The sequence below is a fragment of the Oryctolagus cuniculus genome, chromosome 1 (genome assembly GCF_051225735.1).
Source record: "Oryctolagus cuniculus isolate XC-2025 breed Fujian yellow rabbit chromosome 1, ASM5122573v1, whole genome shotgun sequence".
NCBI lineage: Eukaryota > Metazoa > Chordata > Mammalia > Lagomorpha > Leporidae > Oryctolagus > Oryctolagus cuniculus.
In genome coordinates, this window is record NC_142867.1 from 95,166,175 (window position 1) to 95,191,407 (window position 25,233).

At 35.3% G+C, this 25,233-nt stretch overlaps 1 protein-coding gene across 6 annotated transcripts in view; it reads left to right on the forward strand.

Moving 5' to 3' along the window:
• The window catches only part of DYNC2H1 (dynein cytoplasmic 2 heavy chain 1), a 365,259-nt gene that overhangs the window by 174,757 nt on the left and 165,269 nt on the right, over window positions 1–25,233 (forward strand). For all 6 annotated transcript variants that reach the window (XR_016219689.1, XM_051820199.3, XM_002708539.6 and 3 more), the window contains 6 exons: window positions 355–444; window positions 11,045–11,110; window positions 12,943–12,993; window positions 18,660–18,737; window positions 21,621–21,752; window positions 22,375–22,447. Coding sequence is in view for 5 of the 6 variants with exons in the window: in XM_051820199.3 (XP_051676159.3) it covers window positions 355–444; window positions 11,045–11,110; window positions 12,943–12,993; window positions 18,660–18,737; window positions 21,621–21,752; window positions 22,375–22,447 (490 nt within the window). In the remaining variant the exon portion in view is untranslated. The remainder of the gene's footprint in view (window positions 1–354; window positions 445–11,044; window positions 11,111–12,942; window positions 12,994–18,659; window positions 18,738–21,620; window positions 21,753–22,374; window positions 22,448–25,233) is intronic.

Genomic DNA, 25,233 nt, shown 5'->3' on the forward strand with positions numbered 1-25,233 from the left:
CGGCGGCTTTACCCACTACGCCACAGCATCAGCCCCGGAGATAGTATTTTTAATGCCAGCAGGAATCAAATTCATACGATAAAATTCAACTTTTGTTATATTGAGAAATGATTGTATTTTTTCATTTATTGAATGCCTTAACTCTACATTAAATAAACAATTCATTTTTTTCTATTGCAGTAGTTTACAAGTTTAATGAGCTTACTTGTTTAGTACCTTTATTTTGATGGCAAAAGACATGTGTTTCAAAATCAGCTTTCATTCTGGAGGAACAGTTTATCAAAGTGATTAAGGAGTACTTTTTCATTGTTTATGAATTTCCTAATTTTAAAATTTTCATATTGTAATTTACAGGATTGTGAAAATACAGAACGGAGAATTCAGTCTCTTATTAGCTCATTAAAGCATATGGTATATGAATATATATGCCGTTGTCTATTTAAGGTAAGAAGGATTATATTTTTTAGATATAAAATACTGCTTAATTATATGTTTCACTCTGTATTTATAGTTACATAATTCTGCATATTAGAAATGTATTGAAATAGGCATTCGTGATATTTTTCCAGAATAATATCCATTGCTAACTGGAATAACTTACAGCATTTTGGGATACAGTGGGGAGAAAAGTGACAAGTGAGGAAGGGAGAGCAAATACTAAGTTAGTGATTTAGCCATGAACATTCTAGTAGTTATTAAAAGAGAGCAATAATACAGTGTTGTAATTCATTATCTACATAGAGTTTCTGAGATCAGATGAGATCAGGCACACTCAGGACTGCTTGGCCATAGACTGCACAGAGTTTTTTATCACCAGCACGAATGACAATTTGGGCTGCATTTGGGATGGTTAGCAGCATCCATGGTCTCTAACAACTGATGGCAGTAGCACATCCTACTCTGAATTGTGAAAGTTAAAATATCTGTAAATATGACCCGGTGGCCCCTGAGTTGGGGTACAAATGCATTAATCATTGCTGGCATTAGGGAGTAAAATACTACCTGTTCCCGAGATATAAGCAAAATTTGTTAAGTGTTCATATTAAAAAGACCCTAGAGAAACACACAATGAACAGTGTCTTAGAAATATTTGAATATTATTGAAAACATAGATGCCTTACAATTTACATATTTTTAAAATGTAGATATAGCTTAAGACATAATGTTATAGAAGGCAATTTACTATTAGAGAGATATAGAGGTATGGTTCAGTTACATTGGCTTCTTAGTAAATCTTGATAAATGTACAGTCAATATACTTTTTAGAACAGGATAGTAATTTTTATGAATTTCTTGAGGACGTTTCTTTGTGATGGAGAATAGATTCTTCAAAATACCTTTCAGTACTTTGATGAAGGTTGTTACTGGGAATTGAAAGAATTACAGTTGAACATTTCTGCAGAATTCCTTCTTTAATGGGAAGTATGGATTTGTGTTTTTTTTTTTTAAAGATGTTACAGTTAACTGTGATTCTAAAATTCACCTTTGGGCCTCAATTATAATTTGTATAAAATGAGGAATTGTTTGTAAATGATCTCTGCACCATCTTTTCACTAAAATGTTATGATCCTAGATATGAAGACATTCTTTTTAGTGGTATAGTTGGTACATATGGTAGAGAGCTATGACTGATAAGTTAGAGATATCATGATCTCCCTAACATTTGTTTAATGTGTTATTTCATGTAATGCTTAAAAGATTTTATTATATAAAATTTAAAATTCTTTTAAGAAAGAGTTTCAACCTTAATGGAACAATGTAAAAAAAATGGTAAAGGTTCATTTACCCTCTAGTTCAACTCTATTCCTTCATCAAAATAAACTAGTTCAACTTTTGATTTCTTTCTAAGTCAATTTCCTTTCTCTTTATATTCATGTATACAAATACATATATATAATTTTTAAAAATTTTTGTTCTACATATCTTTTTTGTAGCTTCTCTTTTATTGCAGTAGATCTTAAAGATCTTTCTATAAGTATAAAAATGTTAAACTCATTATTTTTAGTGTTGTATGGTATTCCACGATACAGTTATATAGGTTAAAATCCCTTATTCAAAATATTTGTGACCGGAAGTGTTTCCATATCATAATGAGATATCTCAGAAATGTAGCTGGCATCTGAGCACTAAATTCCTTTATGACTTCAGGTAATTTTATATAGTACTTTTAGTGTACCCTTGTGTTCACTGTGACTCATCACAGTCAGGTGTGTATTTTTTCACTTATGACATCATATTCAAATGTTTAGGATTATTTGGTATAATGAGTAAGGAACTGCTTGGGGTACTCATATCCCACATTGGAGTGCTTAGGTTTGAGTTCTGGCTCTGTTCCTGACTCCAGCTTCCTGCTAATGTGTACACTGGAAGGCAGCATGTGATGTCTCAAGTAATTGGATCACTGCCACGCATGTGGTGGACCTGGATTGAGTTCCTGGCTTATGGCTTCTGTATTTATGGGCCTTGAGGAGGGGAATTAGCAGGTGCAAGATCCCTGTCTGCAATTTAGATAATTGTTTTTTAAGTTTAGGATTATTGAGCATTTCACATTTCCAAGTTTTGGATTGGGATGCTCAACCTGGCTCCTACTTTATCTACTATTATTAAATATTAGATCCTCCCTCCTCCTTTCCTCGCTCCCTCCCTCCATCCCTTCTTTCCTTTCTTCCTTCCTCTCTCTCTCTCTCTGTACACACACACACACACACACACACATACACAGAATATTATGAAAGACTGTAATAAAACAGTGCATTCATTGTTATCTGTATGTGGAAATTATTTCTATTCAGTAGATTTCTGGATGGAACATAAGTGCTGACCCCAAATTTTCAATTTGAAAATTTTCTTAAATATTATGAAATAGACTTCTCAAAAGGTTTTTGTTTTTTTAACCAGTTAATACTCCTATCCACAGAATAATTGAAGGTACCTTCTTCCTTGAATCCTTATCAGTCCTGAGTGTTAGCATTTTTTAATTTTTTCACCAAACTCTGGTTTATATATATTATCTTACTGCTTTATAGCTTCTCTTTCTTGTTTTCAACATTATTTTTACCTTTTTTTCCTTATCTTGCCATATTTGTTTTCTTGGTGTTTTAAAGAATAAGATTTTTTTAAAGATTTATTTATTTATTTGGAAGGCAGAGTTACAGAGAGACAGAGGCAGAGGCAGAGGCAGAGAGAGATCTTCCATTGGCTAGTTCACTCCCCATATGGCTGCAAAGGCTGGAGCTGGGCCTATCCCAATCCAGGAGCCTGGAGCTTCTTCCAGATCTCCAAGTGGGTGCAGGGTCCCAAGGACTTGGGCTGTCTTCCACTGCTTTCCCAGGCACATTAGCAGGGAGCTGGATTGGAAGTGGAGCAGCCAGGACTCAAACAGGCACCCATGTTGGATGCTGGCACTGCAGTCAGTGTCTTTACCTACCGTGCCACAAAGCTGGCCCCAAGATATTGTTTTCTATTAAATAAATCTATCCTATTATAATTATTGTTTTTATATTTTATTTTGAATCATTGGCTCTAAAAATTCCTATTAAATTTGATTATGCAGTTTTTAAAATATAGTTTTAACCTCGTATTTTCTAATGAAAATATAAAGCTCTAGTTTCATTTTGGTTAATATTATGATAATGTGTTAAATGATTTTTTTTATTTTAAGGCCCCTAGATTTACATAGGCTAACTTTTACTCAGCAAATATAAATTTCCAAAGTGTGGATTACAGTGGCTTTCCCCCCCATAACTTCCCTCCCACCCAAAACCCTTCCATCTCCTGCTCCCTCTCCCATTCCATTCACATCAAGATTCATTTTCAATTATCTTTATATACAGAAGATCAGTTTAGTATATATTAAGTAAAGATTTCAACAGTTTGCACCCACACAGAAACACAAAGTGTAAAATAATGTTTCAGCACTAGTTATAGCATTAATTCACATTGAACAACACATTAAGGACAGAGATCCTACATTTGGAATAAGTGCACAGTGACTCCTGTTGTTGACTTAATAAATTGACATTCTTGTTTATGGCATCCGTAATCTCCCTAGGCTCTAGTCATGAGTTGCAAAGGCTATGGAAGCCTTTTGAGTTCCGCCAACTCTGATCTTATTTAGACAAGGTCATAGTCAAAGTGGAAGTTCTCTCCTCCCTTCAGAGAAAGGTACCTCCTTCTTTGATGGGCTCTCACTCACAGAGATCTTTCATTTAGGTTTTTGTTGTTGTTGTTTGCCAGAGTGTCTTGGCTTTCCATGCCTAAAATACTCTCATGGGCTCTTCAGCCAGATCCGCATGCCTTAAGGGCTGATTCTGAGGCCAGACTGCTGTTTAGGGCATCTGCCATTCTATGAGTCTGCTGTGTATCCTGCTTCCCATGTTGCATCATTCTCTCCCTTTTTTATTCTATCAGTTAGTATTTGCAGACACTAGTCTTGTTTATGTGATGCCTTTGACTCTTATTCCTATCATTTTGATCCATTGTGAACAGAAATTGATCACTAGGACGAGTGAGATGGTACATGCCACCTCGATGGGATTGAATTGGAATCCCCTGGTATGTTTCTAACTCTACCATTTGGGGCAAGAGAGCTTGAGCATGTCCCAAATTGTACATCTCTTCCCTCTCTTATTCCCACTCTTACATTTAACAGGGATCACTTTTCAGTTAAGTTTCAACACTTAAGTATAACTGTGTATTAATTACAGAATTCAACCAGTAGTATTAAGTAGAACAAACAAACAAAAATACTAAGAGGGATAACGTATTAAGTTATTCATCAACAGTCAGGGCAAGGGCTGATCAAGTCACCGTTCCTCATAGTGTCCATTTCACTTTAACAGGTTTCCTTTTTGCTTGGTTAGTTGTCACTGATCAGGGAGAACATATGATATTTGTCCCTTTGGGACTGGCTTAATTCACTCAGAATGATGTGTTCCAGATTCCTCCATTTTGTTGAAAATGACCAGATTTCATTGGTTTTTACTGCTGTATAGTATTCTATAGAGTACATGTCCCATAATTTCTTTACCCAGTCTACTGTTGATGGGCATTTAGGTTGATTCCAGGTCTTAGCTGTTGTGAATTGAGCTGCAATAAACATTAAGGTGCAGACAGCTTTTTTGTTTGCCAATTTAATTTTCTTTGGGTAAATTCCAAGGGGTGGGATGGCTGGGTTGAATGGTAGGGTTATATTCAGGTTTCTGAGGAATCTCCAGACTGACTTCCACAGTGGCTTAACCAGTTTGCATTCCCACCAACAGTGGGTTGGTGTCCCTTTTTTCCCACATCCTCACCAGCATCTGTTGTTGGTGAATGTGAGCCATTCTAACCGGGGTGAGGTGAAACCTCATTGTGGTTTTGATTTGCATTTCCCTGATGACTAGTGATCTTGAACATTTTTTCATGTGTCTGTTGGCCATTTGGATTTCCTCTTTTGAAAATGTCTATTGAGGTCCTTGGCCCATCTCTTAAGTGGGTTGCTTGTTTTGTTTTTTTTGTGGAGTTTCTTGATCTCTTTGTAGATTCTGGTTATTAATCCTTTATCTGTTGCATAGTTTGCAAATATTTTTTCCTATTCTGTCAGTTGCCTCTTCACTTTCCTGAGGGTTTCTTTTGCAGTACAGAAACTTCTCAATCTGATGCAATCCCAAGTATTAATTTTGGCTTTGACTGCTTGTGTTTCTGGGGTCTTTTCCAAGAAGTCTTTGCCGGTACCTATATCATGCAGGGTTTCTCCAATGTTCTCTAATAATTTAATGGTGTCGGGTCGTAGATTTACGTCTTTAATCCATGGTTAGTGGATTTTTGTGTAAGGTGTAAGGTAGGGGTCTTGCTTCATGCTTCTGCACGTGGACATCCAATTTTCCCAGCACCATTTATTGAATAGACTGTCCTTACTCCAGGGATTGGTTTTGGATCCTTGTTCAAATATAAATTGGGTGTAGATGTTTGGATTGATTTCTGGTGTTTCAATTCTGTTCCATTGGTCTATACATCTGTTTCTGTACCAGTACCATGCTGTTTTGATTACAACTGCCCTGTAGTATGTCCTGAAATCTGGTATTGTGATGCCTTCAGCTTTGTTTTTGTTGTACAAGATTGCTTTAGCTATTCGAGGTCTCCTGTGTCTCCATATAAATTTCAGCACCATTTTTTCCAGATCTGAGAAGAAGGTCTTTGGTATCTTGATTGGTATTGCATTGAATCTGTAAATTGCTTTTGGGAGAATGGACATTTTGATGATTTTGATTCTTCCAATCCATGAGCATGGATGATTTTTCCATTTCTTGGTATCCTCTTCTATTTCTTTCGTTAAGAGTTTGTAATTCTCATCACAGAGATCTTTAATGTCCTTGGTTAAGTTTATTCCTAGGTATTTGATTGTTTTTGTGGCTATTATGAATGGGATTGATCTTAGAAGTTCTTTCTCAGCTGTGGCATTGCCTTGTATACAAAGGCTCTTGATTTTTGTGTGTTGATTTTATATCCTGCTACTTTGCCAAGCTCTTCTATGAGTTCCAATAGTCTCTTAGTAGAGTTCTTTGGATCCCCTAAATAAAGAATCATATCGTCTGTAAAGAGGGATAGTTTGAGTTCTTCCTTCCCAATTTGTATTCCTTTAATTTCTTTTTCTTGCCAAATAGCTCTAGCTAAAACTTTGAGAACTATATTGAATAGCAGTGGTGAGAGTGGGTATCCCTGTCTGGTACCAGATCTCAGTGGAAATGTTTCCAACTTTTCCCCATTCAATAGGATGCTGGCCGTGGGTTTTTCATAAATTGCTTTGATTGTATTGAGGAATGTTCCTTCTATACCCAGTTTGCTTAGATTTTTCATCATGAAAGGGTGTTGAATTTTATCAGATGCTTTCTCTGCATCTATTGAGATAATCATATCTTTTTCCTTCTGCAGTCTGTTAATGTGGTGTATCACATTGATTGTTTTGCGAACATTGAACCATCCCTGCATACCAGGGATAAATCCCAATTGTTCTGGGTGGATGATCTTTCTGATATGATGTTGCATTCCATTGGCCAGAATTTTATTGAGGATTTTTGTGTCTATGTTCTTCAGGGATATTGGTCTGTAATTTTCTTTCAGTGCTGCATCTTTCTCTGGCTTAGGGATTAAGGTGATGCTGGCTTCATAGAAAGAATTTGGGAGGACTCCCTCTTTTTTGATTGTTCTGAATATTTTGAGAAGAATTGGAGTTAGTTCTTCTTTAAATGTCTGGTAGAATTCAGCAGTGAGTCCATCTGGTCCTGGGCTTTTCTTTGTTGGGAGGGCCTTTATTACTGTTTCAATTTCTGTCTCAGTTATGTCTCAGTTATTAGGTTTTCTGTGTCTTCCTGGTTCAATTTAGGTAGGTTGCATGTGTCCAGGAATCTATCCATTTCTGATAGGTTTCCCTGTTTGCTGGCATACAAGTCCTTGTAGTAATTTCTGATGATTCTTTTTATTTCTGTGGTGTCTGTTGTTATGTTTCCTTTTTCATCTCTGATTATTGATTTGGGTCTTTTCTCTTTTTTTAGTTGGGCCCATGGGTGTCAATTTTGTTTATTTTTTTACAAAACCAGCTCCTCATTTGGCTGATTTTTTGTAATTTTTTTTGGATTCAATCCTATTGATTTTTTTCTCTGATTTTAATTATTTCTCTTCTCCTTCTGGATTTGAGTCTGGTTTGCTGCAGTTTTTCTAGATCCTTGAGATGCATTAAAAGCTCATCTATTTGGTGCCTTTCCAATTTCTTGATATAGGCACCTATTGCTATAAACTTTCCTCTTAACACTGCTTTTGCTGTATCCCATAAGTTTTGATATGTTGTGCTGTTATCCTCATTTACTTCCAGAAAGTTTTTGATTTCTCTTTTGATTTCTTGAATGACCCATTGTTCATTCAGGAGCATGTTGTTCAGTCTCCATGTGTTTGCATATACTCTAGGGATTCCTGAGTTTCTATTTTCCAACTTCATTCTACTGTGGTGAATAAGTGCTATTCTTAATGTTTTCAGATGAAAGATAAAACTTCCTTCCTATGCATTAATACGATTTGTAGCTAATTAGAATTTGTTGCTTGTTTGTACTTTGTGTACCTTAATTCAGTTTGTATATTTTTATTTTATTTTTAGTCGTACAATATATTTACTAATTATATTTAAATCCTTATTTCATATGCTTTATGTTGTTATTAGGAAAGCATGAGTAATTACCAAGATAATTTACTGTATCAGTGAAATATACCTAGATTTACTTTCTTTAAATCACTTTACTTTGGTAAAATGCATTTAAGTTAGACTAAAGGCAGCATTTGTTACACTGGAAGAGAGTTTGAAAGGCTTAACCTCCTTAATATATTGTTACTCAGCAACTGAAAGTCATTAGAAAATGCTGTGGCTTATGATTTTTAAGACATGCTTTTTAATTGATGATGGAATATCTGTTTTGTGAAATTCATGTTTGTGTTTGAGTACTGTTAATGCAGCATGAATTCAGTATTCTGTAGTTTCAGTGGCAAATTCAGAAAGCACATCCATCTTAAAGCAATGAGATCTATTTCTCAAGATTTAATAGTATAACCTTACTAAAGATGGAACCAATTTCATATTTAAGTGAAAGCTTTTGGATTTTAGTAATCAGCATAAAATTAAACTGCCTGCCAGGGTTTCTCTCCCTCTGATATTGCGGTTGTGTTGGTGACAGCAGTATGGCAACAATAGGCTCTTAAAATAGAGACAGATTAGGATTGTTAGTATTCACATCACATTAAACTGAAAGCAAGTGGACCTAAAACAGAAAAATGATTGACTTGTTTTGTAGCAGAAAATTTAGACTTTTGGTATACTAAACCTAATAAAGCCATCTAGAATTTCAATTAGATTATTGGCTATATTACTTTCTTCTTTTATCAACCAATGTTTATTTCAGTTACCTAAATCTTTTAGAAAATTGTAGGATACATATATTTGACTCCCCACGGCTTTGATTATAATACAACTATCTACAAGTAAGTATATTGATGTAGTGTTTCTTTATCTCAATTCATAGAAGTTACTAGAGTGTTAGATTCTAAAAATATTGGATGAGTATACATAAAGGGGCTGGAAGAGAGGATTGAGCGAATATATTCTTGCTGTTTCCCCTTCTTTATGAAAATATTGTCTCAAATCTAAAATGCTATGGAAGGAATACTAATTGTAAAGCTGTTTCATGTAGTTTCTTGAATACTAATATCCCTGTAGCTCACCTTGCCTCCCTTTCCAAAAGAATTTGTTCATTGACTATGTAAAATTCAGATGGATAGCGCATTTTAAAATAAAACCCTATTTCATGATGGCATTTTTTATACAGATAGCTTAATTTGGATGCTGCTGGGGTTTTTTTCCTTATCAAAATGTGTTTTCTTATAATAAATATGTGGAAGTTCTTTCTTGCACTTTTTTGAAATTTTATAACCTGTGAGTGTTAAAGTAAATTTGATAATTTAGATTTTTTTTCTCCTTAGATATCTTGGAAATAGTACTGTATCTCACACTTAGAGTTTTGTGGTAGTTGAATGTGCATAGAATTGTTCATTTAAATTTTTACAGCATTTAACATATTAAAACACCAAATCTTATTTTTCATAGGTGCCATGTATTTAAGAGACATGTGCTTTTGAAATATCATGTGATAATTACATCTATTCCATTTTCATATTACATTTCTGACACAATGTCCATATGGGATGCTGAAGTTGCTTTACCCCTTCAGCCATAACACAGTCCCTGGAACAGATGTTTTCATGAGCTGCTGCCTCTGCTAGCCCCCAGAATTTAAGGCGGAAGCTCTTGGGATCACATAGAGTGAATGTGTGCAGCTCCTGGGCTTATGTCCCCAAACTCCTATGATTTCAGGATGCAAGGGAACTGTTCTCTGCTTTGCAAGGGGCCCTGACTGCTCTGATCCCTTCTGGTAGCAGGGGTACCGAGATGTGCTATATGACTTCACAGCACAGTCCAGCATTCTCTGGAGGTGGGGGAGGGGAAGAGAGAGAATCTGGCTTATATTCTTGGAACCAAGTCCTCACTCAAAGCCCAGTCACCTCCCAGGCTGGAGTAATAGGGGTGCATGCAGCAGTTCTTCTTACCTTCACATGGTAAGATGAAGGACAGGTGGCTGCAGAGCCCAGCCACTGCAGCAGTTTCTCTTCCCTCACTGTCCCACAAGCCTTCCTTGTTTAGTCTCTTCTCCGTGGAAAATTTCTATCAGACTCTTGAAACGTGGTCCTTTTATTTCCTGCCTTCCTGCCTTCCTGCCTTTTTTGTACCCTAGGGTGACTGTTCACCCATCTTGGATCTCCCTTAATTTTTAACTTAGAAGGTTAATCAGTGTCCAGTACAAGAAAATACTGTAATTGTGGTAACTGCATGTAGTCCCCATTCATTTCAACCTACACAGTTAAAAATTGAAGATTACTGATGTATGAGGTTAATCTTGTTATTAATAATCTAAAACTCAAACAGTATTTTTCACTTTGTGTTTCTATGTGGGTGCAAACTGTTCAAATCTCTACTTAATGTATACTAAACTGATCTTCTGTATATAAAGAGAATTGAAAATGAATCTTGATATGAATGGAAGGGGAGAGAGAGCGGGAAAGGGGTGGATTGCGGGTGGGAGGGAAGTCACTGGGAGGGGAAAGCCATTGTAATCCATAAGCTGTACTTTGCAAATTAATATTCATTAAATAAAAGTTAAAAATAAATAAACAAATAAATGCTTAATTAAAAAAAAACTAAAACTGACAATTAGATTTCATCTGGCTAAAAGTTAGTTTAGTTTATTCTGTGAGATGCACATGACACTTAAGTCCTTTCTTTAAAAAATTTATCACTTTATCTTCTCCAACTCCAACTTAGAAGTGTTCCTAGGTAGATGCAATCTAATTAGTGATTTATTTTATCAATAAAAGTAATTTAAAAAGAAAATACAGATTTTTGTGAATCAGAAGTCTTACAGAGACACAAATTTTGAAAAAGCAAGATAACATCTATTATTCTTTGCAGGCTGATCAGTTGATGTTTGCTTTGCATTTTGTTCGAGGCATGCATCCGGAACTTTTTCAAGAAAATGTAAGTTGAATTAAAGGATGAAAATTTTAGAGTTACATAGAAACTTGGTAATGGGTAGATTTAGAGTTAAAATAGAAGGTAGTTTATGCTAGGTATTATCTATCAACCTAGTATGTTTTACTAAGATAAAAATTTAGTGTTAATGATGTTGATTTATAATTGTTTTTTCCTGTTGGTTAAACCCAATAGTTCAGGGTCATAGAAATTTAAGTCATTTAGCAAGGTGCCTACATTTTCTGAACATAGACTTAACCTTAGGCTTCAGTCAGCATTCTACTTTTCCAGGCCTAAGCAGGGGGATTGATAAATAGATACAGTGGGACAATATATGTTTATCATTACATTATGTATTACTTCCACTGATTTTCAAGAGTTAGCAGGTGAAGCAAGAAAGTGAGGGTTTCTCAGATGCTTTCTTGAGCTTGTAGGCTTATGTTAATTTTTATGTATAATTGGTCTTCTTTATTTGTGATTTTATTTCTTACTTGCCATATAACTGCCTCTCAAAAAGAACCTTACTTGAGCTAGAGTTAACCAATCCACTCTTGGTCTGCTTTTAATTTTCTAAAAGTTTATTTGCTGGTGAATTTTTTTCCTCATAATTATGCTATGATTATAAAGTGAAAGTTGTTTCTGATGTGCTGTACAACCACTTCTCAAAAGAACCTCCCTAAAGCTAGAGTTACTAATTCATGACTGATTTGCTTCTAATTTTTTAAAAGTTTATTTGCTGGTGAATTTTCTCATAATTATGCCATTAGTGACAGCCTAGTAGCCAGGCTATTAGCGGATGGTATATGGACGATGCAGCTTTGACCTAGCAACATTTAACTCTGCTTTTAGAGTCAAATTTTAACTATCTTTTGGGTCCGCCTCATTGAATGCAAATCATCCACAAATTTTTTTCAAACTCTGTGTACTCTGGCTGACATATAATTTCTCTTGAATTAATTAACTTGATTCTTTTTGTATCTACTATTAACTTTGATGTCTTTCCCGAATTCTGTGTAATGTTTTCCCACTGGGATCAGTGTGTTACATGCAATAATGCCTATTTTCTCTCCTGTAGTATAAATAACTTATAATTGGGAAAGGTGAACATTTTTATCTGACTCACATATTGTAGTAGTCATCATTCCTGTTTTACTTATTTGTGGCTGTATAATGCCAGTATGAAGAGTAGGTGGAGTGTATAGAGGCAGGAAATATGTTGCTTTGGATCTTTTCCATTACTCTCAAATTTTCATGTATTTTGCTCATTTTCTGGTTAGTAGGTGGCAAACAGTGTGTTAGTTCCCAATGTTATATATCTGGGGCATGCCCAGGGTGAAGACAAACATTTTCTTAGAAGACTGGAATTCATAGCACTTAATCAATCTTGGTTCTATGACTGAAAAAAAAAGGATTAATAACAATCTACAGGAAAATAAAACAGAAATACTTATGTTTTGCAACATGTATAATATTTAAGTTTTGATGTACCTTACTGCTTGTCTATTAGGAATAGCATATGAAAGAACCAATTAGCAGGTAGTGACAAACTTTAATTGAATTAAATGTATAAATATTTAGATGTTGAGAGTAATATATATAATATAGTTATATCTTTTGTTTGCATATATCTTTCTCAATTTTATATTAATATTTTATATTAGTATATAAACTCATTGTTATTATGTTAACGTACTACAAGGAATAAGAAGATATGAAAGAAGTTCTTTTTTCCTATGCCTTAGAAAGTTGGATCGTATGCCATCTTACAGGGAAATTAAGATTATTTTGTTAATTGGTTAATTTTATATTTTTGTGTTCTTCATATTTTTGCTCAATAGGAATGGGATACATTTACAGGTGTGGTTGTTGGAGACATGTTGCGGAAAGCTGTAAGTTAAAAATAACAAAATCTTAATATTTCACTCTTAGAGAAAATCTGATATTGGCTACATGAAATGGGGCCAGCACTGTAGCATAGTGGGTTAAGCTGTGACTGCAGTGCCTACATCCCATATAGGTGCTGGTTCTTTTTTTTTTTTTTTTTTAATTTATTTGACAGGTAGAGTTATAGACAGTGAGAGAGAGGCAGAGAGAAAGTTCTTCCTTCCGTTAGCTCACCCCTCAAATGGCCTCTGCGGCTGGTGCTGCGCTGATCCAAAGCCAGGAGCCAGGTGCTTCCTCCTGGTTTCCCATGCGGGTGCAGGCGCCCAAGCACTTGGGCCATCCTCCACTGCCCTCCTGGGCCACAGCAGAGAGCTAGATTGGAAGAGGAGCAACCAGGACTAGAACTCGATGCCCATATGGGATGCTGGTGCCACAGGTGGAGGATTAACCAAGTGAACTACAGTGTCGGCCCCCTAGGTGCTGGTTCTAATTCAGCTCCTGCTGATGTGCCTGGTAAAGCAGCAGAAGATGGCCCAAATGTTTGGGCCCCTGCACCCATGAGGGGGACCTGGATGAAGCTTCTTGGTTCTGCTTGGCCCAACCCAGGCCATTGTGGCTGTTTGGTATATGAACCAGTGGGTGGGAGACATTTCTCTCTCTCTCTGTCTCTGTCTCTCTCTCTGTAACTATGCCTTTCAAGTAAAAAACTACACAAATAAATCTATATGAAATATAATTTTTTTCAGAGTTTTAAATTACTGTTGAGATTTGATCAGAGAAGTATTTAATGGAGTCTGTTGCTCCACTGTAAATGGAAATTCCTATTTTTTGACTATGAGAAAAACATATTTTTGCTGCAATTTAATTTATTTTTACTATATATATGTGTATATATGTATGTATATATGTGTATATATGTACATGTGTATGTATGTATGTGTATATATATATATATATATATATCTTTCTCTGTTGTATCTTTTTCAGGTTTAGGAATTAAGGTGATACTAGCTTCAGAGGAGCAATTTGGGAGGATTCCGTCCCTTTCAATTGTTTTGATTAAATTGAGAAGAATTGGAGTTAGTTTTTTAAATGTCTGGTAGAATTCAGCAGTGAAATCATCTGGTCCTGGGCTTTTCTTTGTTGAGAGGATTTTTATTACTGCATATTGGTTTTTGGTCTGTTTAGGTTTTCTCTGTCTTCCTGGCTCAATTTATGTAAGTTGTATGTGTGGAGGAATCTCTGCTTCTTCTAGGTTTCCCAGTTTGTTGGCTTACAGCTCTTTGTAGTAATTTCTGATGATTTGTTTTATTTGTGTGGTGTCTGTTGTTACATTTCCTTTTTCATCTCTAATTTTATTGATTGCAGTCTTCCCTAATTTTTTTTTGATTGAGCCAATGGTGTGTCAATTTTGTTTATTTTTTCAAAAAACCAGCTCTTTTTTTGCTGATCTTTGTATTTTTTGTTTCAATTTTGTTGATTTCTTCTCTAATTTTAATTATTTCTCTTCTTCTACTAGTTTTGGGTTTGATTTGCTGTTGTTTTTCTAGGTCCTTGAGTTGTATTGATAGCTCATTTATTTGGTGGCTTTCCAATTTCTAGATGTAGGCCTCAATTGCTATAAACCTTCTTGTTAACACTGCTTTTGCTATATCCCAAATGTTTTGATATGTTTTATTGTCATATTTATTTCCAGAATTTTTTAAATTTCTCTTTTGATTTCTTCAATGACCCACTGTTCATTCAGGAGCATGTTGTTCAGTCTCTATGTGTTTGCATATCATCTAGAGATTCTTGGGTTTGTTGATTTCTAGCTTCATTCCATTGTTCAAGAAGATTTGATTTTTTTTTTGTTTTGTTTTTCTGAGACTTGCTTTATTGCCTATCATGTGTTCAAATCTAGAGAAAGTTCCATGCACTGGTGAGAAGAATGTGTATTCTACAACTGTAGAATGGAAAGGTCTGTAGATATCAGTTAGGTCCATTTGTTCTATACTGTTCAGTAACTCTGTTATTTGCTTCCTGATTTTCTGTCTGGTTGATCTATCCATTGATGAAAGTGAAGTCCCCCATTACTATTGTATTGGAGTCTAGGTCTCCCTTTAGATCTATCAACATTTATTTTATTTTTTTTAACTTTTATTTAATGAATATAGATTTCCAAAGGACAGCTTATGGACTACATTGGCTTCCCCCCAACCCTCTATGACTTCCCTCCCACCCGCAACGCTCCCCTTTCCCACTCTCTCTCCCCTTCCATTCATATCCCGATTCATTTTCAACTTTCTGTATATACAGAAGATCAGTTTAGTATACATTAAGTAAAGATTTCAACAGTTTGCACCCACATAGAAACACAAAGTGAAAAATACTGTTTGAGTACTCGTTATAGCATTAAATCTCAATGTACAGCACATTAAGGACAGCGATCCTACATGAGGAGTAAGTGCACAGTGACTCCTGTTGTTGACTATCAACATTTATTTTAAATAGCCAAGTGCCCTGTATTTAGGTGCATATGTGTTTTTAATAGTCACATCTTCCTGTTGAATTTATCCCTTAATTATTACATAGTGTACTTTTTGTCTCTTTTAACAGTTTTTGTGTTGAAGTAGATTTTGTGTGATATTTGCATATACGTTTGTAATAGTCACATCTTCCTGTTGAAATGATCCCTTAGTTATTACATAGTGCCCTTGTCTCTTTTAACAGTTTTTATTTAAAGTCTGTTTTGTGTGCTATTTGCATATACGTTTGTAATAGTCACATCTCCCTGTTGAAATGATCCCTTAGTTACTACATAGTGCCCTTGTCTCTTTTAACAGTTTTTATTTAAAGTCTGTTTTGTGTGATATTAGGATGGCTACCCCAGCTCTTTTTTGGTTTCTATTAGCCTGGAATATCTTTTTCTATCCTTTCACTTTGAGTCTGTGTGTATCTTTCTTGGTGAGATGTGTTTCTTGTAGGCAGCAAATAGATGGATTTTGTTTTTTAATCCATTCTGTGTCTTTTAGCTCAAGAATTGAGGCCATTTACATTCAAGGTGACTATTGATAGGTAAGGACTGTGCCCTGCTGTTTTTTCCATAAATATTCCTATTGTTTACTTTGAATTTCCTTTGTACTTTTCCTGGGAGATTTTCTATGTTCACCTTCTTTTTTAGTGATGACCCTTTTTCTGTGTATAGCACATCCTCAAGCATCTTTTGTGAGGCTGGATGAGTGGTGACAAATTCTTTCAATTTCTGTTTGTTATAGAAGGTCTATATTTCACTTTCATTCTTATATAAGAGCATTGCAGTATTCTGGGTTGACAGTTTTTTTCTCTTAAGACTTGGAATATGTTTCGCCATCTCTCTCAGCTTGCAGGGTTTCTGACTAGAAGTCAGCTGTGAATCCAATTGGAGATCCTCTGGAAGTAATCAGGTGTTTCTCTTGTATACATTTTGGGGTTTTTTCTTTATGTTTTATTGTAGAGAGTTTGACTATAATGTGTTGTGTTGAACATATTTTCTGGTCATGTCTATTAGGAGTTCTATGTGCTTCCTGTGCTTGATGTCCCTTTCTTTTTCCAAATTAGGGAAGTTTTCTTTAATTATTTGACTAAAAAGGCCTTCTAACCCTTTGTCTCTTTCCATGCCTTAGGAACTCCTAAGGGCTGTATTTTGGCTCATTTGATAGAATCCAGTAGATCTCCAGTACTTTTTTTTTTTTTACTTTTCTAATTTCTTCTTCATTTTTGTTTGTTCTGACTGTAAAATTTCCAGAGATTGTCTTCAATCTCAGATATTCTTTCTTCTGCTTCACCAAGTCTGTTGTTAAGGCCTTCCACTGCATTTTTTATTTCTTCTATTAAGTTCTTCATTCCAAGATTGCATTTTGATTTCTCTTTAAGATCTCATTTTCATGGGAGTAATTTTCTTTCATGTGATGTATTGATTTCATTAGTTTGTGGATTTGCTTGTGGTTACTTCTAAGTAATCCTATGATCAATTTTTTGAATTCTACTTCTGGCATTTCTTCTATCTCTTGATCTTCATATTCACATATTGAAGTGTTGTGTTCTTTGGGGGCATCATGTTGTCTTCTTTATTCTTGTTTCTTGAATTGCTGTGTTTATTATTCAGCATTCTGGAGATACTTTTTTCCCTGTGATAGCTTTTATGGCTTAGTGGAGTGTCTGCTTTTTCAGTGGATACCCAGAGGCATGTGGTGGGTGTGGCGCTGTTTAATGTTCCAGGGTGAAGGGACTGTAAGGATATACCCAGGTTGGTGTGGTAAATCTCCTCCTTTTTTGTTTTTGTTTTTTCATTATCAGATGGGAGGGTTGTTCTGCTCTGGTGGCTTAGTCTTATGCTAACCTCGTCTCATCAAAAGAGACCAGTGCCTGGGAATTAGAGCCAGTGCTTACAATACTCATCTGTGCTGCTACAAGAACCCCACAAAAGATCTGTGTTGTCCTCAGTCTGAGCATGGATCCTGCAGCAGTGACCCTCACCAGGGAATCTGGGAGCACTGAGAATGTGGAACCACCCATAGTGACTGCCCAAATTCACAGCCACACTCTGCACCCTCCCACACGACCACAGTGTTTTCATAATCCCAGCACACAAGCCTCCCCAAGTCACAAGCATGGAGCCCCCTCTCAGTTTTCCCAGGTGTTTCCACTCAGCTGCTTGCTGGAAGCAGACATGAGTGGATGTAGCTATTACATATGCTGAAATGGTGCCCACCCTCTCTTGGCTTGTTACAGGACACTGGTGCAGGGTCATTGGGTTTAGAAAAACGTGTCCCCAGTTTTTTCCTCTAGTTTGGCAGGTATGCTCCAGGGCTCCAAGCCAGACTCATTCCAGGCTCTTGTTGCAGCTTTATCACCCATTGCTTGGGCTGCCGCAGTCTGATCTCACCTCATTCTCCAGAGCTGGTGCTGAGGCTCTTGGCTGCTAAGGTCCTGAACTGTACACATCCACACCCTCCACAGTGTCCCTATATTTTGCATGGAGTTTCTTCTGTCTTTTCTCCCTAATTCTTCCCTGAGATTGCACTCTCCACTGTTTTTAAACTATCTTCCCCTAGATTAGAGGAGTAAGCTCCCTCCCTATTTTGTCATCTTGGATCCTCCCTCCCATGTATTAGTTTGAGAATAATTTTAAATACTAGATATTAATATAGCTGTTTTTCTTTAGTATGTGTATTTTGTTCCTAGAAAAATTTGATAGGCTTTAAAAACTAAAACTTTGTATTATAACTGGGAATATATAAAATTACTTTTTCAAAATTTTAATAATTTCATTGAAATTTCATTGATTTTCTTTTTGAATACATAATAGACAACATTCTTCAAATCATTGAATGCAAAATATAACACAGAATCTAGATCATGTCTGAAATACAAGATATAATTTAAACTAATGTAACTTTTATGACAGTTTCTTGGGACTTTTGTGTTTTTCTGAAGTTTAATGAAAGATTAAGCAAAATGGAAGTGAGTACAATGTATGCCTAAATGGTTCTTTGTATCTTTTATAGAATTTTATCGTGGTGACTTGTAAAATAAGAAATAATATTAGCATTTACATATTTCAAAATATCACCCATTAGTAGTCAATTTCTATTTTTTAACATGTTACTTTTATCAAATATACTTAGAAGAATAATTGCTTTTATTAAAGGACTCTCAACAAAGAATACGTGATCAACTTCCATCTTGGATAGATCAAGAAAGAAGCTGGGCAGTGGCAACATTAAAGGTATCCCTTTCCTGCTATGATATTTTAAATATTTTCTCTATTTATTTTTTGTTGATACTTATATGCTGTTTATGCTGTTTATTCAGTTGTGATGTTTTTGTTAGTTGGACATAAAAATCTCCCTGTAAAAGGAAACCTAAGAATTACTGTGATTAGCCTGTTAAGCCATAATTAATTTATTAAATCTTTCATCCATGAAAGAGCATGCCGTTAATATGTCGGTCTTCTAAATACAGTATTTTCTTTTTTTTCACTTCCCTTCTACTCTCTACCAGAGTGAGTTGGGCTGTGAGGCTAGAGATACGGGGGGAAGAAAAAGCAGTTCAGAACTGTAATGCCCAGAAGTTCTGTGTTCTTTAATCACTCTGATGAAAGTGGTGTTTTTGTTTGGAATGAGAGATCTGCTTCTCCCAAAATCTCACGTGTCTGTTCCCATTCTTTCCCTTGTTGCTGCACTTGACTTGACAGCTGTTATAACTGGTAAAAACAATACAGATTGCTAACATTTATTGATGGCTGTGTTCAAGACAATACACAGATTTTTTTTTAAATGAATTATCAGTATTTCCAACAATAATATGAGGTAGCAACTGTTATTGTTTTCATTTAATAGATGAAGACACTAAGGCATGCAGCAATAAAGCTGCTTGCTTACGGTTCCTTAGGAAACAAAGCCAGGGTTCAGAACTGGGCTACATGGTGCAACATCTAGGCTCTTTGCCACTATTTTTTACGTCCTTTATTTCATAAGTATTTGTTGGATAAAATAAATGGATTCTGCTGTTTCTTTATCCTGTTTTGTTCTTGTTTTCTTCATTAATTATTTATTCACTGTTTAGTGTAAGTCAGCGTATTGCCAGTAACAAAGATTGTTAGCTTAACCAAACTGTAGCCAGGCTATTGAACCTGCTCTAGATCAGCTGTGTAGTGCCTTCTAGAATCTAGCTTTAGCAGCAACAGGGTACTCTGACTACAAATTCCCACTTGCCCATGCTGTATTTGGAATTGAACCCTATTCTATAGAGAGATCTCTTTTCCTCACTGTAATTCTCCTTAATAAAATCTGTGTTTACTTCTTTATAAACTGTCTTGCTCTAGTTTTTCTTTGACACCACTAGAATGACAAGCATGTATTTAAAATGTTAAGAAACTCTGACATGCATGAACTTTACACTATAGAGAACATATCCAATAATTACCTTGCCATACAATTCGTTCTATACCAGAGCTGTACCTCTGGTGACTCGACCTATTGTCTAACATGCAGCTGAAGAGCTTCCCGTGTTGTATAGCGTATCTCAGATTTCTAGCCAAGTATGTGATGATTATGTGATGTGTTAGTATCCATAAACATAGTGACTTAATACTAATGGCCACCATCAACTATTATCCTAAAGAGCTTAGGTTATTTAGTAAAAGTAATTAAATTAAAATGTAATTAGTTAATTTTCTTTTGTCTGATTTTAATTTCAGTTAAGTTACATAATTATATCTGGACAATATAATAGGTTATATAGATATGAATATAGACATTTGAATAAAACTCTATTTGTGTTGATATTACCTGAAGTTTTATACTGCAAATATGAATCTTTTAATTTTATCATTATTTTCACTGAATATTCTCTGCAATTAATTATGTTTCTAAGCTTATAGCATATTCTAGAAAAAGTCTGGGAAGAGGTTGCATTATTTAAGATATAGGGAATGCATATGTTTCTGAAAACTTCTGAGAGATGATGTTGTTTAAGGTAAATATTGACTGCTGAGTAAAAATTTATGAGTTTTCAAAGATATAATGTTTAGAGGTAAAAGAAGTAGTATGTTCACAAATCACAATGTAATTGAATATATTGGTTTAGAAAAACATGTTTTGTTAAGGATTTGATATTGTTACAGAAAACCAGAGCTGACTAGAAGTTCAAGTTGTGAAGATAAATTTTATTTTAAAAAAGCATTTTCAGTAATGGAAAAGAGACCTCTGCATAGCAGTGTGCTCAATTCTGAAAATACCACGTACAAATGGGAATTTATAGCCAAGGAGCAAGATGAGGGTCACTAGTGAGGGTTAGTGGATGGAAAATTACTGAGAGGAAATGTCAGGGACAGGGGAAGATTCTATCTAATCATGTTTTAGCAGGATTCTTGTTGAAGACAGACCAGGGTGATCAGATACCAAGAGTCAGGGATAAGGATTTTGATCAGATATTGGCATAGGGATTCTTGCTAAACTGATTCAGGAAATTTAGTTTTAAATTGAATTCTACAGGAAGGACATGAAGCCCGAGCTTGAAGCCCAGTCTAAAGAGAGTTTAGTGGAACATGACCATAAGTTTTGTTAAACAGATTCTTTGTCAATATTCAAATAGTTTAAAAACTTAACATGGCTCTCTGTGGCAATCTGAAGTTTGTACTTGATTTTTAATGACAGTGTTCCTTTTCTCCACAAGGTGGAGGTAGCTAGGCACAAATGTTTTTACTTAGAGAAAAGAGTTGTTATCTCACAAGTATTGGTTTAGTACTACTTTGGAAATATTTAATTCTAGGTTTAACATTGGATGAGTCCACCATATTATTTCTGACTTAGAAATGATTAGACAAGCCGGGGCCGGCACTGTGGTGCAGTGGGTTAAAGCCCTGGCCTGAAGCACTGGCATCCCATATGGGCGCTGGTTCTAGTCCTAGCTGCTCCTTTTCTTATCCAGCTCTTTGCTATGTCCTAGGAAAGCAGTAGAAATGACAGGACAAGCCAAAATAAAGTAGGAAAAAAGTAAATCACATCTATTAATAATTTGTTTCCATTTGATTTTTCAGTTTTTCTTTATATATAAATACAATATATATTAATTGCTTGTAGTTTACTTATATGTATATATTTTTTAGATTGCTCTCCCCAATCTTTATCAGACCCTCTGCTTTGAAGATGCAGCTCTGTGGCGTGCTTATTATCATAATTCCATGTGTGAGCAAGAGTTTCCATCTATTCTTGCAAAGAAAGTTTCCTTGTTTCAGCAGGTAAAGTCTAGTGTTATCTAAATTAAAGAATTAGTTTTTTCTGTACATTGGTAACCTTTTAAATGAGAGCTTTGTCTTTAGACTGTTATATATGCTTTAATGGTTTTGGTACCTTATCCAGACAATTAAATCACTGACAAAGTTTCTGGTTTTGGTGTTTCCCACTATAGGTTTGCTTATTCCCTTTACCTTCAACACAAAAGAGGATTTTGCAGTAGGAAAAAAATGTCTTTAAGAAGGAAATTAAGATATAAATTGTAGGTTTTTCTGTCATTTCTCTGAGTTCTATGTAAGAAATCATGCAGTTTTTCATAAAACACAAATTCTGTGAACGTCTTGAACACTTCTTCTATTTAGCCCCTGGTAGATCTTGAAGATATAGCTGACCCTTCTTTACTTTTGATAATAAGCTTCAGGAAGTAAACAGATTATAGTAATATTTTGGATATTGAAGAATTGTCTTGGTGTATACATATTGTGATAGCTTAACATGTATACTCTGGAACAATGATAAGTATTCACATAAAGTAAAGATTCATTTAATTAGTTATTACTAATTATTATTTAGTTAAAGTTGTTATGGGAGCATTATTATTTAAAATATCTTGCACTTTATTTTAAGGTTCTTGTAGTACAGGCTCTAAGACCAGACAGATTGCAAAGTGCCATGGCTCTATTTGCATGTAAAACCTTGGGTAAGTACAAAACATTTTAAGAACTAGACTACTGACTTGATTTATTTGTTTTTAATTTAAACTTCTTATGTTATACTGATCTTACTCTGTGAATGTTTTAAGTCCTTTTTCATTCTTATTATTTATAATCCCTATTTAATATAGAAAAATGGTTCTCTTTGTTGTTTTTTTATAGCCACATGTATTGTAATGGGCCCAGCTTTGTGGCAATGGGTTAAGCTGCAGCCTGCAATGCCAATAAGCCATATGAGCACCACTTCCATTCTGGCTGTCCCACTTCTGATTCATTTCCCTGCTAATGCACCTGGGCAAACAGTGGAAGATGGCCCAAGTGTTTGGGTCCCTGCACAGAAGTGGGAGGCGGGAGACCCCAAAAGTGTTCCCAGTTCCTGGTTTGGCCTGGTCTAACCCCAGCTGTTGTTCCCATTTGGGAAATTAACCAGTGGTTGAAAATCTCTTTTTGTATCTCTCTCTGGAACTCTCCTTTCAGAAAAATAGATCTTTTTAAAAAAAAGTTGTATTATATTTGATGCATAATTGACATTCTATATGAGTTTTTCAAATTTTATTTAATAAATATAAATTTCCAAAGTACAGCTTTATTGATTACAATGGCTTCCCCCCCCCATAACTTCCCTCCTACCCGCAACCCTCATATCTCCCGCTCCCTCTCCCATTCCATTTGCATCAAGATTCATTGTCAATTATCTTTATATACAGAAGATCAATTTAGTATATATGAGGAGTAAGTGCACAGTGACTCCTGTTGTTGACTTAATAAATTGACATTCTTGTTTATGGCATCCGTAATCTCCCTAGGCTCTAGTCATGAGTTGCAAAGGCTATGGAAGCCTTTTGAGTTCCGCCAACTCTGATCTTATTTAGACAAGGTCATAGTCAAAGTGGAAGTTCTCTCCTTCCTTCAGAGAAAGGTACCTCCTTCTTTGATGGGATCTCACTCACTCACAGAGATCTTTCATTTAGGTGTTTTGGTTTTTTTTTTTTTTTTTTTTTTGCCTGAGTGTCTTGGCTTTCCATGCCTGAAATAGTCTCATGGGCTTTTCAGCCAGATTCACATGCCTTAAGGGCTGATTCTGAGGCCAGACTGCTGTTTAGGGCATCTGCCATTCTATGAGTCTGCTGTGTATCCCACTTCCCATGTTGGATTTTTCTTTCCTTTTTAATTCTATCAGTGAGTATTAGCAGATACTAGTCTTGTTTATGTGATCCCTTTGACTCTTAATCCTATCATTATGATCAATTGTGAACTGAAATTGATCACTTGGACTAGTGAGATGGGATTAAATTGGAATCCCCTGGTATGTTTCTAACTCTACCATGTGGGGCAAGTCAGCTTGAGCATGTCCCAAATTGTACATCTCCTCCCTCTCTTATTCCCACTCTTATATTTAAAAGAGATCACTTTTCAGTTAAATTTAAATTTAATGTGTATATTAAATTTGATGCATAATTGACATTCTATATGAATTTAAAAATTATTTTCCTATAAAAGGATTTTAGATATTTGGCCATGATTAATCAAACATTTGTGCCAAATCTGTACTGAAAAAGTACTACCTATAGCCATGCTTTTATGGAAGATTTAGACAACTTAAATAGAGTGTTTTCATAGGTACCATAGTCTTAGTACAAAGCCTTCAAAATGAGTAATTTTGCCATGTCTAAAACAAAAAATGAAAATTTGTCTTTTAGATCACCAACTTCACAATAACATTTTTGTCAAGCCATTCATAAAATTTTTTTAAGACTTTCAAATAGTCTTGTTTTAAGAGTTGACATTTATCTTCCATTTGGAAATAATTCTATTTTTTGCAAAAAAAGTTTGGAAAAACCGTATCAAGGAAAGGCTATGAAAAGGATTTTACATGAAGCAGATTCACCCAAGAATAATGGGTCTTTAAAAATTCTAAATTTAGAAGGCTTATATTTTTATTAAATATTCAAAGAGTCAAATTTAGAGATATATTTTGGCAGGTCTATATAAAGTTGTGTTATATACATATCTATCCACACTCTAACCTTCTGTGTTAGTTTCCTGTATCTCCTATAACAAAATAGTACCAACTGAGTTCCTTGAAGCAGCAGAAATGTATTGTCTCACAATTCTGCAGTCTAACAGACTGAAATCAAGGTGGTGGCAAGGCCTGCTTTGCTTCTTCCTAGATTTTGGTCATTTTATTGCAGTGTTTCGTGTTTCGCTTGCAGATGCATGGCTGGAATCTCTGCCTTTATCATTTCATGATATTCTCTCTTGTGTCTCTTTACGTGGCTGCCTTCTTAAGGGTACAACACTTTTAGTAGATTAGGGTCCCACTCTACTCCAGTATGACCTCATATAAAGTTATCTAATTATACCTTTTTTGAACCTGTTTCCAAATAAGGTCACATCCTGAGATTTTGGGGTTTGAACTTGAACTTACCACTTTTGGGGAGATGCATTTTAATTCATAACACTTCCCAACCCAGTTTTTCATATGATACTTATCTTCTGCCCCACCCTCTACCAGAATATCCATGTGCATATGTATACAAATATCTTGAGTTGCCTTTTAGACTGGTCACTTGGTTGGCTGCTGATGGATACAAAGAACTGGATTTGGACATACTCTGTGCTTTCCTTTGCTTGTTCTTGGAGAGGAAATGTCAATGTTTATTCATCTCCATTATAATGCTTGTCCACTAAATAATTTTTACTCATGTGTTGCAGAGTGTTTATCCACCTAATGGTTGCAAATAACAGGTAGTGAAATCAAACTTACTTAAAT